At 35.9% G+C, this 14647-nt stretch overlaps 1 protein-coding gene across 1 annotated transcript in view; it reads right to left on the minus strand.

The window, feature by feature from the left end:
* Window positions 1–14647, minus strand: part of AP3B1 (adaptor related protein complex 3 subunit beta 1) — a 281724-nt gene that overhangs the window by 78622 nt on the left and 188455 nt on the right. Inside the window, exon 21 of the mRNA XM_060093077.1 lies at window positions 6377–6449. Coding sequence (XP_059949060.1) covers window positions 6377–6449 — 73 coding nt within the window. The remainder of the gene's footprint in view (window positions 1–6376; window positions 6450–14647) is intronic.

Raw genomic sequence — 14647 nt, forward strand, 5'->3', positions numbered from 1 at the left:
TGGGTTCTAAGTGCATGTTTGTTCATTTGTTTGTCTATCCATCCATCCAAAATATTAGATGATCATATAAGGAATAAAAATTGAGTAAGAAATAGCCTCTGATTTCAACTCTAGCTTGGCTAAAGACATAGAGAAGAAAAAGACAAGAGAAGAAAAATTCACACCAAAGGTAAGCTTGACACTTAAAAAAAAAAAAGACAAACTTTTAGTATCATTTCAGAAGGCAGAAACCCTGGCATTAAACAAATGATTACACATCTGTTAACAGGTCTGGCAAGATGAAAGCTGGCACTGAAGGTTTATCCTAAATTGGATTCTGCAGCCAGTTGACTGTGGCAACTTAACATGTAAGAAACAAAATGACTCTATGTAGTTTTGTTTTTTTTTAATAATATGGCATACAAATTAAAATCAGATAACATTTCCACCTATCAAAATGGCAAAGGCATTTTTTTTTTTTTTTTTTTTTTTTTTTTTTGTGGTATGCGGGCCTCTCACTGCTGTGGCCTCTCCCGTTGTGGAGCACAGGCTCCGGACGCGCAGGCTCAGCGGCCATGGCTCACAGGTCCAGCCGCTCCGTGGCATATGGGATCTTCCCGGACCAGGGCACGAACCCGTGTCCCCTGCATCGGCAGGCAGACTCTCAACCACTGCACCACCAGGGAAGCCCAAAGGCAATTTTTAAATACAAAATCCAGACTGGTAAGGGTAAAAGGAATCTGGCACTCTCATATTACTACTGTGTTAGTTGGTACCAACTTTGTGGAAGGCAATTTTAGACAGCAGAATTCTTCAAAGCCTTTTTCCTGGCAATTCTACTCCTGGGAATTTATCTTAAGAATAGAGTCATGGAGATAATGCAATAATACACTTATGAAGATGTGTGTTGTTCACTGATTATGACAGTAAAAAATGGAAACAATAGTAGTTAATTAAACAATAGTTTAATTTCCAACAACAGTAAACTTGTTAAATAGAATTTATTACAACAACATAAAGGATAACCATGTAGTCATTAAAAATGAAGTTGTTAAAGAATATTTATGACAAGGAAAGGAATGTGCACGATAAAAAGAGAAAGAAGCAAATAATGAAACAGTACCTCAGTACAATCCAGTCTGGAGGGAAAGGGATTTGTCCATGAAAAGAATCTGAGCTGATCTGTCAGAATGGTGACTCATTTTCTTTTCTTTTTAAAACTTTCTACAAAACACTTTCTTTACTAAAGTATATTTAATAAAGTAATTATACAATTGTTCTTCTGATCAAAGTTATGCTTTAAAATCTCAGTAAGGGCTTCCCTGGTGGCACAGTGGTTGAGAGTCCGCCTGCCGATGCAGGGGACATGGGTTTGTGCCCCGGTCCAGGAGGATCCCACATGCCGCGGAATGGCTGGGCCCATGAGCCATGGCCGCTAAGCCTGCATGCCCGGAGCCTGTGCTCCGCAGCGGGAGAGGCCACAACAGTGAGAGGCCCGCGTACAGCAAAAAAAAAAAAAAAATCTCAGTAAAACTTTTAATATATAATGGTTATATATATAACCATTTTAATATATAATGGTTATATATAGTATATATATATAAAACCATTATAATGGTTATATATATATATATACTATATATAACCATTATAATGGTTATATATATATATACAATATATAACCATTAAAATATATAATGGTTTAATATGAAGTTATTTAACTTTTTAAATGTAATTTGCTGCTGTGGTGTCATCATCATCTCCATCACAGCTAACTCCTTTTTTTTTTTTTGCTGTACCCGGGCCTCTCATTGCTGTGGCCTCTCCCGTTGCGGAGCACAGGCTCCGGACACACAGGCTCCGCGGCCATGGCTCGCGGGCCCAGCCGCTCCGCGGCACGTGGGATCCTCCGGGATCGGGGCACAAACCCGTGTCCCCTGCATCGGCAGGCGGACTCTCAACCACTGCGCCACCAGGGAAGCCCCACAGCTAACTCTTGTATCAATATAATGTTCATCATGTGCCAAGCACAGTTTTAAGTACTTTTACATTTATCAACTCATTTAATCTTCTTAATATTCCTAATAAGTATTACTATTATCCCAATTTTATAGATAAAGCAACTAAAGCACAGAGAGATTAAGTAACTTGCCCAAGGTCACACAGCTAGTAAATAACAGAAACAGGATTCAAACTCAATCTAGCTCCACTGTCCTCTTAGCCACTCCACTCTACTGCCTGTACTACAGTTTATTCAACAGTATGACATCACAGATCATAAGACTTATTTGTGGCATGATTATTGTTGGCTGATAAAATTTTAAAAAGACTTCAGTTAGTTGTATTAATAGTGTAATTACATAGGTTTATATTTCCTATAAAAGGATGCCAGAATATGATGGCTGCTTTATCCAACTGAGACCAACCACATGGTATGAGGTACTAAAAGATATTTTAATTTTCAGAAATATAAACTATGTCTGGAAAAAATAAAGTGTATTTCTGTCACTAAGCCTATCTACTGTTAGGCCGTATATTCTACTAAAAATATTTTCTAATGTATTATCAACTGACCCCATGAAACAGTCATATAATTTCAAAATCTAAAGGAACTGTAGAAACTTTTCAGCCATTCTTTTTTCATTTTACAAATGAATAAAATGAGACAAATTAACTCACTTAACTGATTAAAGGCCAGGCCAGGACTAATGCCTGTGCTTCTGAAAACACCCCCTCAACAGATGCAGCAAGGAAATATCAAGTTACTTATTTAAAATCAAAGAACTGTTTTATAGTAGAGCCAATTTATTGCCAGGGTTGCTAACTATACTGCCTCCTTAGAGAGAGATGATGATTATTTCAGGTAGTAGCAAGCTTTTTCCCTCCTCCATGTCTTTTTTCTCCTCACTCCCTTCTCTTGCCTCCAACTGCTTGACTAATTCTTACTTATACTCAGCTCCACCGTTACATCCTGCTACAGCCAGGTGGGTTAGGTACCCCAATACCTAACAGCATTCTGTGCATATCTCTTTCTCATTTCATTTATAATGTGGTAATCTAAGGGCTGACTTATCTGTTTCTCCCATGACACCTGGAGAGTTCCGTGGGGAGGGACAATGTTACGTCCATTTAGAATCTCTAGTATATAGCAGATTACCTAGATCACAGCAAGTGTTCAATAAACGTTTTCTGAATGAAGACATAGATAAATTGAGGACTTGCAGTTCTCCTGGTATGCAGTGTGTACTGAACAAAACATCTCTGTGGATTACGACTAGATAAAATGTAAGACGTGTGTCTGCCCCTCCTTCAAAATTAATCTAATTCTCACAGCAGAGAACTCAAGCCGCTGGATAGTGACTTCTTAGTTTTGATCAACAAACTGCTTGCCACGGACAATGGAGAACTATTGTAGGCTAGTAAGTAGCACATAATGGAGCCAGTGTTTTAGGAACCATCATCAATAATTCTTTTCTCCCACAACACTCCACTTATTTTTATCTTTAAGCTTCTTCCAGAAGGCCTTTTAGCTTGTTAATTGGTTTTTGTCTCTTTCCTCATATTTTAACCATACTTTGCACCTCTATTATCTCTCTTACATAATAGCTACTAGCTCAGGTATCTATGTCTCTGACTAGATTCTAGTCTCTGGAAGAGTATGACTAAATTCTATTCGTCTGTACTAGCACCTAGCAAAGTACCTTGCACTTATCAGACAATCCACAAACACTTGCTCAATTGACCAAAAAAAGAAAAGTTTCAAGTGTCATTTCTGACAAATGCAAGATTACAAAAGATTTTAAAATATATAGTTCTCGGGTATTAAAATCAAACAGAAACATACCCTAAGTTGAGTTAAATATAAGTTAGGATGAAATTTCCCTTAAAATGAAAATCTTACATTTAAATTCTTAAAACTTAATATTTAAGAAAACTTTGTTTCTATATATTTAAAAAAAGCTTTAAAAAGAATCAAATAATAAAAATTGTATCATTTTACAATTTTCTCTTTTTTCCTTAGCTGTCAGGAAATCCAGCGTCAAATTTAAGGAGAGGGCCTCCCTGGTGGCGCAAGTGGTTAAGAGTCCGCCTGCCGATGCAGGGGATACGGGTTCGTGCCCCGGTCTGGGAGGATCCCATATGCCGCGGAGCGGCTGGGCCCGTGAGCCATGGCCGCTGAGCCTGCGCGTCCGGAGCCTGCGCGTCCGGAGCCTGTGCTCCGCAACGGGGGAGGCCACAACAGTGAGAGGCCCGCATACCGCAAAAAAAAAAAACAAAAAAAAAAATTAAAGGAGAAAAGGAACTGGTGCACTCTAGTACCTTGTAACCTTTCCTCTTGATTCCATTTTAAATATGACTGACTGTTGTTATTTTACAATTTAAAACTTACCAACTTCACATATAAATGTAAAATATTCATTGTCACAGAAAGATACAAAGTAAAAGTATTTTTCTCTTCTCTGTCTCTGATTTAGTCTTATATCCCAAAGAGGCCTGAGCTAACACTGCTAAGTGTTTCTTCTGTAGCCTTCCAGAAATATATGATGTACAATCATATTTGTGTTTGTGTGCAGGATACAGTTCCTCTTTTCCTCCTTTTTAACATAAGTGGAGTCATACTCTACATGTGTCTTATTTTTAACTTATAATGTTTCATACATATAATAACATAACTAGCATATAAAGATTTGTCTCACTTTTCTTAATGGTTGTATTAGACTACTGGTAGACATTTCGTTTATTTTCAGGATGCTGCTGTAAAAATAATGCTGCAATGAAATTTCTATAGATACCTTTGCATACTTTATTAATTCAACAAATACTTACTGGGTACCCACTATCTGCCAGGTGTTGTTCTAGGTACTAGGAATAACAGTGAGCAAGACAGACAATAAACAAGTAATACAAATAATTAAGATAATTTCATATAGTGAAAAATGCCACGAAGACAATCAAGAGTGACTTGTGAAGTGTGTAAGAGAACGTGACTTTTGAGCTGAGATTTGAAAGATAAGAAGCAGCTTGCCATCAGAAGATCTGGAAGAAGTGTTCTTAGCAGGGGAAACAGCAGAACAAAGGCCCTTGGCAAGAATGAGCCTAGCATATTTCAGAAATGCAGAGGAACAGTATGGGTAAGAGGCAGGCAGGAGTCAGATCACCTAAGGTCTTAGAAACCTAGGAATATGGACTTTAAGTGTAAAATTAAGCCATTAAGTTAAAGAGTCTAAAACAAGGATGGAAGATCTGATTTTGCTAGTTTATCTATAGTATAAATTCCTAGAAAAGAAATGCTAGGTCAAAAGCTGTGTGGAATTTAAGTTTTGATAGATATTGCTCAAATGACTTCAAAAAACTGCACCTATTTATATGCCTATGAAAAACAAATGTTAGGGCGCCTGCTTCTCCAAACCTTAACAATACTGGACTTTACTTAAAAAATCTTAGCCAAGAGGTGAGAAATGATGTAAATTTTAACATCTTTGCCAACAGGTTTAAAATTATTCAAATTTGGCTCCAATTTTATCTTTAATTTCTTTGTTAAGTATTTCTCAGTATTATATATTTTAATTTCTCTACAGTAGGAATTTGCCATGACTATTGGAAATAGGCCACGTAAACAATATAAATAGAACAGCTCTATGACAGAGTAAGACATAAATACATAACTCACCTCTAGCATAGGAAAACTATATTGCAAAATGACAGCAGTTTAATATTCAGAAATCTCATGTGTTGTTACTCTTCCTCTAATGCAAAATCTACCTACCAACAATGTTAGTTCTATCTCTTTCTCACAATGCAGGAGAATTTAAAGGGAGCTGAATATACATCTTTGCATACTGGGTGGGCATATTTGTAGGATTCTAAGTTCTTAGAAGTAAATTTGCTGGGACAAAGATTTTTTGCAGTTAAAATATTGATACATATAAATTACACTGTATTCCAAAAGGTTTGTACCCGTTTCTGTTCCCACCCTCAGTGTGGCAAGTAGAAGACGGTGGTGTCCTTTACATTTCCAATTACATTCCTAATTCTCTACCTCCTTAAGTTAGACGTCTTGATCTCCACAATCAACATTTAAAAATGTAGAATTTGTGAGATACAGATAATTACTTGCTAAAGCAAGTATAAATTACTAAAGCAAAAAATCTTAAAATGAATTTGGTGCACTTTTATTTGACCAATTATATTTATTCAGGTGATACAAAACTGATATACTGAATGATGGGAAAAAATACTAATAGAAATAACTTTTAAAATTTTCTTGCCTAATCACATCTATAAGTCTTTCATAATAGTTTTTGATTTATTTTGAGACATGTAAATGAAAGATACTATAAAAATGAAAAATACTATTACTAAGCACAGAAGAAAAAATTTAAATTTCAATACTTACAATCATCTAGATCTAGAAGTGAAACATCTTTGGTAAGAGGATTTCTATCTTGCTTTGCTTTGTTTTCTTTCTCCTACAAAATAATAAATATTTCATTTATTGCATGTTCTAGTTAAAAAATCTATGAAGTAGTTTTTAACATTTCAAAACAAACATTTTTTCATTTGCTTAGTCTCCCAAGGAAAAAAAAAATCAAATTAAGCTTCTATATGGTTATGTGAAATGTTTTTTTTGAATCAAAATTTTTATTTTAGTTGGCACATGGTATTCTTCTCCACCATGCAAACTGTTATTTTAAAATATTTTTTATTTAGAGATTATAAAAGACCTTCAGAAGAAAATTTAAAAGTAAATTTTATAATCTGACAACTTTTTGCTAACATAAAAATCTAATGTGGCTCTTTGGTAGAAAATGTACAAACATTCTCGAAAATAATTTTTAAACAAGTTGATTAAAGAAAAAGAAATGCTTGAACAATACATGCTTAGCTCTGAAATTGTCAATGGGCTTGTGATAGAAGAGCCTTTCTGAGATGTAGTTTGTGACAGGCATTGTACTAGGTACTTTATATTTCAACACTGGGTTGCATCAGACTTCTTTTGCCAAAGGTATTCGTTAAAATCTATAAATGATATTTTCAGGCTCTTGCTCTTTAGGGTTGAAAAGAATTCATTTACTTTTTCTGTTTTCCTTTGGGGAGACTAAGTATTCAACCATTTCTGCACATAATTAGGGCTTCCTCCACCACAAATTTGCTTATTCAGTTTACTATATTTTTGAAATGTGGATACCCATGGACTAGATCCCTAAGCCTGAGGTATTCACAGTTCGGTTAGAGATTCAGAAAAGATGCGTAACCTTAAAAAAAGAAAGAAAAGAAAAAAGAAAAAATAAGGCACAGTACTGAGTAGTAGTATAAACAATTAAAGACCAACAAGGATTAGGGTATTAAATAGATGTATCTGGGTCACCGTTACTTACCTTTATATAGTGTACTTTTTTTTTTTACATTAAACCTCTCAAATTGAAGGCCAAAACTTTTTTGCCAAAACATTTTTGTTCACTTATTCAATCATTCATTCATTCAATACATGTGTATAGAATTTTTAACAGATTCTGTGCTAAGCAATGGAAGTAACACAGCCAAGACAGACAGATTAGTCCCTGCCTTCAGATAACTTGTAATCTACCAAAGGAGTTTATATCTTATTGTTAATGTAAATTATTACAAATATTTTTGGAGTATTCCTCTAACTACAGAAAGGTATCACTAAAGCAAAATGTACTTTACCATCATTTAAAGTCTACATGGTTTAGAGCTCTTACAACAGTGCACATACATGAACAAAAGCAATACATCAAATAATACGTCAGGTAACATTTTAAAATGATTTTAAGTCCTGCTTCTTTTTTCCCTTATGCCAATATAAAGAAAAATTATTTTCAAGGATCATACAATAATACACATTACTAAAAACATCAGCATTGATTTTCTTCTTCAAAATATTTATTTCTGCCACTGAAAACTCCAAAGCATCTAGGTGGGTTTTAATTTTCATTCGTTATTTAAAAACAAAACAAATAATGTTTGCCCCTCTCTCCATACCTGAAATAAATAACAATTTCTAGGATTGGAAAAAAAAATGTTAGTTTTGAAGCTGAAGTGTAAAAGTTGCAAGTAACAGAAACAGGTTCAGAATGAATATGCCATCTCAACAAGAATAACATTCCTGTGAAGAAAGAACATATAACAAAAAGCTTATCACCATGTGACTTATCAAAATGCTATGCTGAGCACAATGGGTGTAGCTTCCTATAAGCTACAATGGTGCATGACTGTCTTTATGGAAATGTAACCCCCCCACCTGAAAAATAAGAAACCTATCAAATCAAGACAAAGTTAAAGCTGGAGGCAAGTCTATATACCTTATTTTCTACTTCACAGCCAGGAGTATGTAACAATATATATTAAACACACATCAGGTCACATACAACACAGGACAGAGCTGCATGTGAAATTGGCATAATCTCTTATTAGAAGCCTAAAACAAAAAGAAAAAAGGCTCTCAACAGGACAGAATTTCATTGACTTTCTGAGTAAAGCAAATAACCAGCGACTGAAATACAACATTAGCAATAGATACTGGTCATTTCTACCGAATTGAAAAAGTCTTGCATTCCAAATCAAGGCTATAAAAAGCCTCGTGATGTGTTTGGCATTCCTCTCTTATATTTCATTTTTCATTAAAAAAAATCCACAGTAAGTTCAAAACATGTTCATACTTAAAGGATCTACTATAAAAATAAAAATCTGAATTCTAAACAAAGAAGTTAAGAGCCCTATTCCATCAAACATTTCTCCATTTGCAATTCATCTTGGTAATAGAGACAGAACCTGGGTAAATGCATATAGGACTTGAGGCAGGAGATTTTTCTTGCTCAATGCATAATTCATGTGCTCCGCCTGCAAAGTGTGTAAAATGAGAATTTCACACCGCAGCATGAGCCATGGAGCTGCAGAGAAAAGGCAGATGAAATCATATTTTACTGTGTGAATTTTATTTCTTACCCTCCCAATATTTATACAAAACCATCACTGACAAACCAAACACACTGACAGATCACCCACTGTTTCCATTGTATTAGTACTTGAGAAGAGATCAGGCAGAAAGATAGACAATTTGTTTTTGTATATTTTTTTAAACAGAGGATTAGGTTTTTAACAGCTGAGTGACTGTATTAGACTTTTATAAGGACAACAGTAACTGATCTTAAAATCTCACTACAAAAATACCTAGTTATCAATTCATCATCCTCAAATCTCCATTTGTTTCCATGGTATTCGATTATACACCTCAACACATCAACATTTCCAAAATGAAATACAAAGTCACAGGGTTAAGAAACTGATTTCTATTTAACATATTTCATTTTAAATCATAAATAAAAGATCCTGGAAATACTTATTAAGCTCCAAATAATACAAACAAAAATGTAATAATATACCTTGTAAAGATTTTAAAAAATCTATTACACATGTTCATCTTCATGCTGATTGGAAAAAAAAAAAAAAGGCAAGCAGAAAAGATCTGACACAAAAAACATTAAAATGCTTCCTAAGAGGAAACCATTATAAAGAGGTTTGAAATTTAAAACTATAAAACAGGATAAACGGTATGTATAGACTGTCAAACCCACACTATGCTTTGAAACCAACAAAAATTCAAGGCTTATTTCTAGCCTCACAGGACAACGTATTTGCATGAAATATTTTCAGTTAGAATTACCAACCAAAGACAATTTAATGACTCTTTTGCTTTCAAGTCATCTAACACATCTTATTTTACAAATCTGAGGCTCACACTTACACTGTGCTTTAAAATAAAAGTACACTGCCAGCAAATTGAGACTTCTATATAAGTTAAAAAGAAGTCTAAACTGTTAAACAAATCTTCCCTATTAGATTATACCTACTTCAATAAGAAAGCTTGCTTAATGGCATTCACTTTGATTTAAAGATCTCAATTGAAGTGAAATGATATTTCTGTTCTGAAGAAATTAAAATATGAACTAAATTGGAAAAGACATAAATTGAAAGAGGCAAGCCTTTGAATTGTCAGAGTAAAAACCAATATTCTACAATCTTCACAGAAGTTATGTAATTGCAACAATCATAAGTACTTGGAAAAACCCAAGTAAAACTTGTTTCCTACTTCACAAAGAGGGAAGACAACTAATCAGAAAATAGTTCCTTTCACTCTTATCCACAATCTATTCAAACCACATCCCATATTTACTTTATACCCAAGAATTTTTCACACGGTAGATTTTTTATTGAGGCGTATCTTAATATTTACTGACATCTGTACACTAATCACAAGACCTGTGACCACTCCATGGAGTATGTAAAAGATTTAATCAGCTTCTTTGCACCTCTTAAAAAGGGACTAGCAAAGTTTTGTGAGATCCTTATAATGTGTGATAAAAACCACTGATGAGAGCATCTCAAACACTGCTAGGTATATACAGACAGTACTATTTTTCCCAAAGCTAGTACACATATTAATCTTTGATTCAAATATGGAAATGCTCTTAATGCTATTAGGTGCAAGTATATTAAATATATTGATTTTTCCATCGATAGATTATTATTCTTTTTTTTTTTTTTTTTTTTTTTGCGGTACGCGGGCCTCTCACCGTTGTGGCCTCTCCCATTGTGGAGCACAGGCTCCGGACGCGCAGGCCTAGCGGCCATGGCTCACGGACCCAGCCGCTCCACGGCATGTGGGATCTTCCCGGACCGGGGCACGAACCCGTGTCCCCTGCATCGGCAGGCGGACTCTCAACCGCTGTGCCACCAGGGAAGCCCCGATAGATTATTATTCTTTATACACAGTTTATGTAATTAAAATGCATTTATAAGGAAAATACATTAAATTATTCACAATAAATTACAATTATGACTTAAAATTTTTATTTTCTTAATCACGGCTTATCTAAATCTTCAGCAGTTGGTGCAGAGACACTGAAGATATAATCAGAACTACTCCATCACAGTTAAGGTGTGAAGAGTGGGACTAACAAGGTGATGGTGGAAATAACTATAGTCAGTGGGAGCACTCTAACTTACTGGCTGGTAATAAAAACACTGAAGCCTAGGTTCAATAAAGAAAAAAACAACCCTGGCAACTTAAAAAATATATTTTAAATAAAACTTTTACCATCTGTTCAACACATAATTTTAACTACAAGCAGAATATAACTTAATTATATCAGTAAAACACGGGATAAAGTGATATAAATCTCTTCCTGATTTAATGTAGCTTGTATTACTAATTCTTTTCTCCACTCTTCTGTGTAAACAAACAAACAAAAAGGTTCCTAAACACCGTGTGAAGTATGTGAAGTACTGAAAACACGAAACTATTAAAACTAATTTTGTTACAGGTATCATTTAGGGCAAAATAATTAGTTCATAAAAAGGATTAGACTCACATTAAAATATTTATTAAATTTGGTTCAGAAAAGAACATCTACAGAGAAAAATGTGCTTGCCCATCAAAATAATTTTAACTGAAGAGAAAGATAATTTTCTTTGGTCATTACTGACAATATCTGACTTCAAACAAGGACATCTCCCAATCAATAACAGAAACAAACAAACATGACACCAGAATGTATGACGGCAGTTTCGTGTCTTATGGATATGCTAGGGTACGGTGCTGAATGATAAACACTTTCGGAACATAAACAATTCAACAGTGGTTCTCACCCTCTTGACTGTCCCTACACCATTCACATGAGTAATACCCTCTAGTCAGAAATAGCCTTCATTCCATGCAGTCATTCTCAACTAGGAGAAGTGGAGGGACTACCCTTGATATGAGGCCACTTTCTCCTCAGCTTATATTTTCTGTAATAAGAGAAATGACGTAAAAGGAAGAACAAAGGCACAGAAACAAAAAAGCATACAGCATAAGAACCACAAATAGTCCACTGGGATTGGAATACAAAGAAGGTTAATACTGGAAAGGTGGGTTTGGACATGCTAGCCTGAGGAGTTTACTGAACTCAAATGACAATGAGGCATCATTATAGTTAACTTTGACATTAACCTGGCAGCTGTAGAGAAGGACTGGGGTTGGGGGAGTGTCTGAGGATGACCAAAGGCAATGGTCTATGGGCAAGGTCATGAAGAGCTGATCTACAATGGTGGTGGTAGGAGAAGAAGAAAGAGATATCAAAAATAATACACAGGATCTCTAAGATTTGGTAACTGTGTACACATATAGGATGAGGGAGGGGTCAAGGACAATTATGGGTCTACAAATCTGGGAGAAAAGAAAGCATGCTGGTACCAAATGACAGATCATGTCTTTGGGCTATATTAGGTTTGGGAAACCAGCATTTCCTAAGAGGTCTAAGAATTTGGTTTGAATTTGGGAAGAAAAGTTATAGTTGTAGGGATTTGGTTAGAGATGTTACCATGGAAGTAATTCAGATAAATGTTTTAGCTGAGGCTACAAGAGTTAATGAGGGACTTCCCTGGTGGTGCAGTGGTTAAGAATCCACCTGCCAGTGCAGGGGACACGGGTTCGAGCCCTGGTCCGGGAAGATCCCACGTGCCACGGAGCAACTAAGCCCGTGTGCCACAACTACTGAGCCTGTGCTCTAGAGCCCGTGAGCCACAACTGCTGAAGCCCACACACCTAGAGCCCATGGTCTGCAACAAAAGAAACCACTGCAATGAGAAGCCCGCGCACTGCAACGAAGAGTAGCCCCTGCTCGCCGCAACTAGAGAAAGCCCACGCACAGCAACGAAGACCCAATGCAGCCAAAAATAAATAAATTAAATTAAAAAAGAGTTAATGAGTCTCACAACAGTAAATTATAGAGGAAAAAAAAGGACTAAATTAATTCATATCAATTAATATTTTTGAAAAAATGTGTACTAATAAGCACTAACTTCGGGGCAATGTTCACACTTGGGTGTCAGAAGGAGGTAAAAAGTGAGGCAACCAAAAGATTAAAGGGTCAGAAAAGTCAGAAGAAAAAGGATGCAGAGAATTTCAAGTAGTAGGGGAATAGTCATATAAAAAGACAGAGAAGGATAAACTAAGAGAAGGTCACTGGGTTTGGAGAAAGATCACGGCTGACTTTTTCAGAGAACAATATCTGTAGGAAGTTATGGGAGTAGAAACCAATTTAAAAGGGACTAAGGAATAATTGGGTCAAGAAGTAGTGGCTGGAGAATATCTAGATTATTCTTCTGAACTCTCACTTTCACACATTCTCTCTGTCTTTCTCTTCCACTCCTCTCTCCTCTATTTTTTTTGTTTGTTTTTTGTTTTTGTTTTTTGTGGTATGTGGGCCTCTCACTGTTGTGGCCTCTCCCGTTACGGAGCACAGCCTCCGGACGCACAGGCTCAGCGGCCATGGCTCACGGGCCCAGCCGCTCCGCGGCATGTGGGATCTTCCCAGACCGGGGCACGAACCCGTGTCCCCTGCATCGGCAGGCGGACTCTCAACTACTGCGCCACCAGGGAAGCCCTCTCCTCTCTTTAAATGCTAGGAAAGCCTTGAGTGCTTTGGTTGGTGGAGGAGAAATTTATGAAAAAAGAGATTGAAGGCACAATGGATGCAGATGATTATCCACAAAACAAGGCCAAAAGGAAATAGGACTTATTCTCGGCTATGTGGATAGGAATAGCTTACTCAAAGCTCCATTCAAAGAAAAAGGAGGAGGGTAAATAGAGATTGTGTGTCATAGAGCACAGAGGGAGGATATGCTTACAGTGAATGTCAGCTCAGTCTTCTGCAAAAAGTAGATGGAATCACAGGCTGCAGGTAAGGGGTCACACCTGAACGTTAATTCCTAACTTGAATGGTATAAAAAGAATTAGAAAATGCAGGAGACATAAGAGTTACAAAAAATTTTCGGTTCCTTTTAGCATTGGTGTTCTGTAACTCTAATACTGTTGGTCTCTCAGAGAATTAATGTTCAAGTTAAAAAAATGTTAACACTGCTGTTTTATATTTATACAGGGCTTTACACTGATCTTTCACATTTGATTTTTTGTAATAGTACTTGAAAAAAGCAGAGTAGGTATTAGCATTTCTACTTTATAGATGAGGAAACTGAAGCATAAAGATATTATCTTCCAACAAGAAGAAGATTATACCTATCTCATAGGACCACCATAAAATGAACTGTTTTTAAAGCCATATATTCAAGATACCCTCAAAGTCCCATTTTCATGCTCGATATCCCCAAAATACATTGTCCAAGTGAAAGAAAAGGAAGAGAGAGAGTAAAAGTATAGATTTAGTTGGGCTGCAGATTTAAGGCAGATGAGTTTGCAGCTCTAACATACTGTCATGCTAAATTAAGGTAAAGCACCCACCATCTGCCTTCATTACTCATAATTTAGAGCAGAAGCCACAACACTTGGTACAAGGAGGACTTTCCTACAATTATAGAGTTGCCCATTATTAGAAAACTGGTACACTTGTAATTGCATGGTACACTTCAAATCACTCAGAAAGAAATAGAAAGAAAAAAATAGTTATGGTGGCTCCAAGGTGGAGAATATAAATTAAAACAAACAAGCTTATCTGCCTGTTACTGACAGGAAAGGCATTATAATATAGAGAAAATAAACTATATAAGCAAAACACGTAGACATAAAACTATCAACAATGTGAGTAAAACCTGAATTTCTCAAGAGTCTTGGTTCACTGCATTACTTTGAAATTTTATACTGATTTTC

Source organism: Mesoplodon densirostris, chromosome 3 (genome assembly GCF_025265405.1).
Source record: "Mesoplodon densirostris isolate mMesDen1 chromosome 3, mMesDen1 primary haplotype, whole genome shotgun sequence".
Lineage (NCBI taxonomy): Eukaryota > Metazoa > Chordata > Mammalia > Artiodactyla > Ziphiidae > Mesoplodon > Mesoplodon densirostris.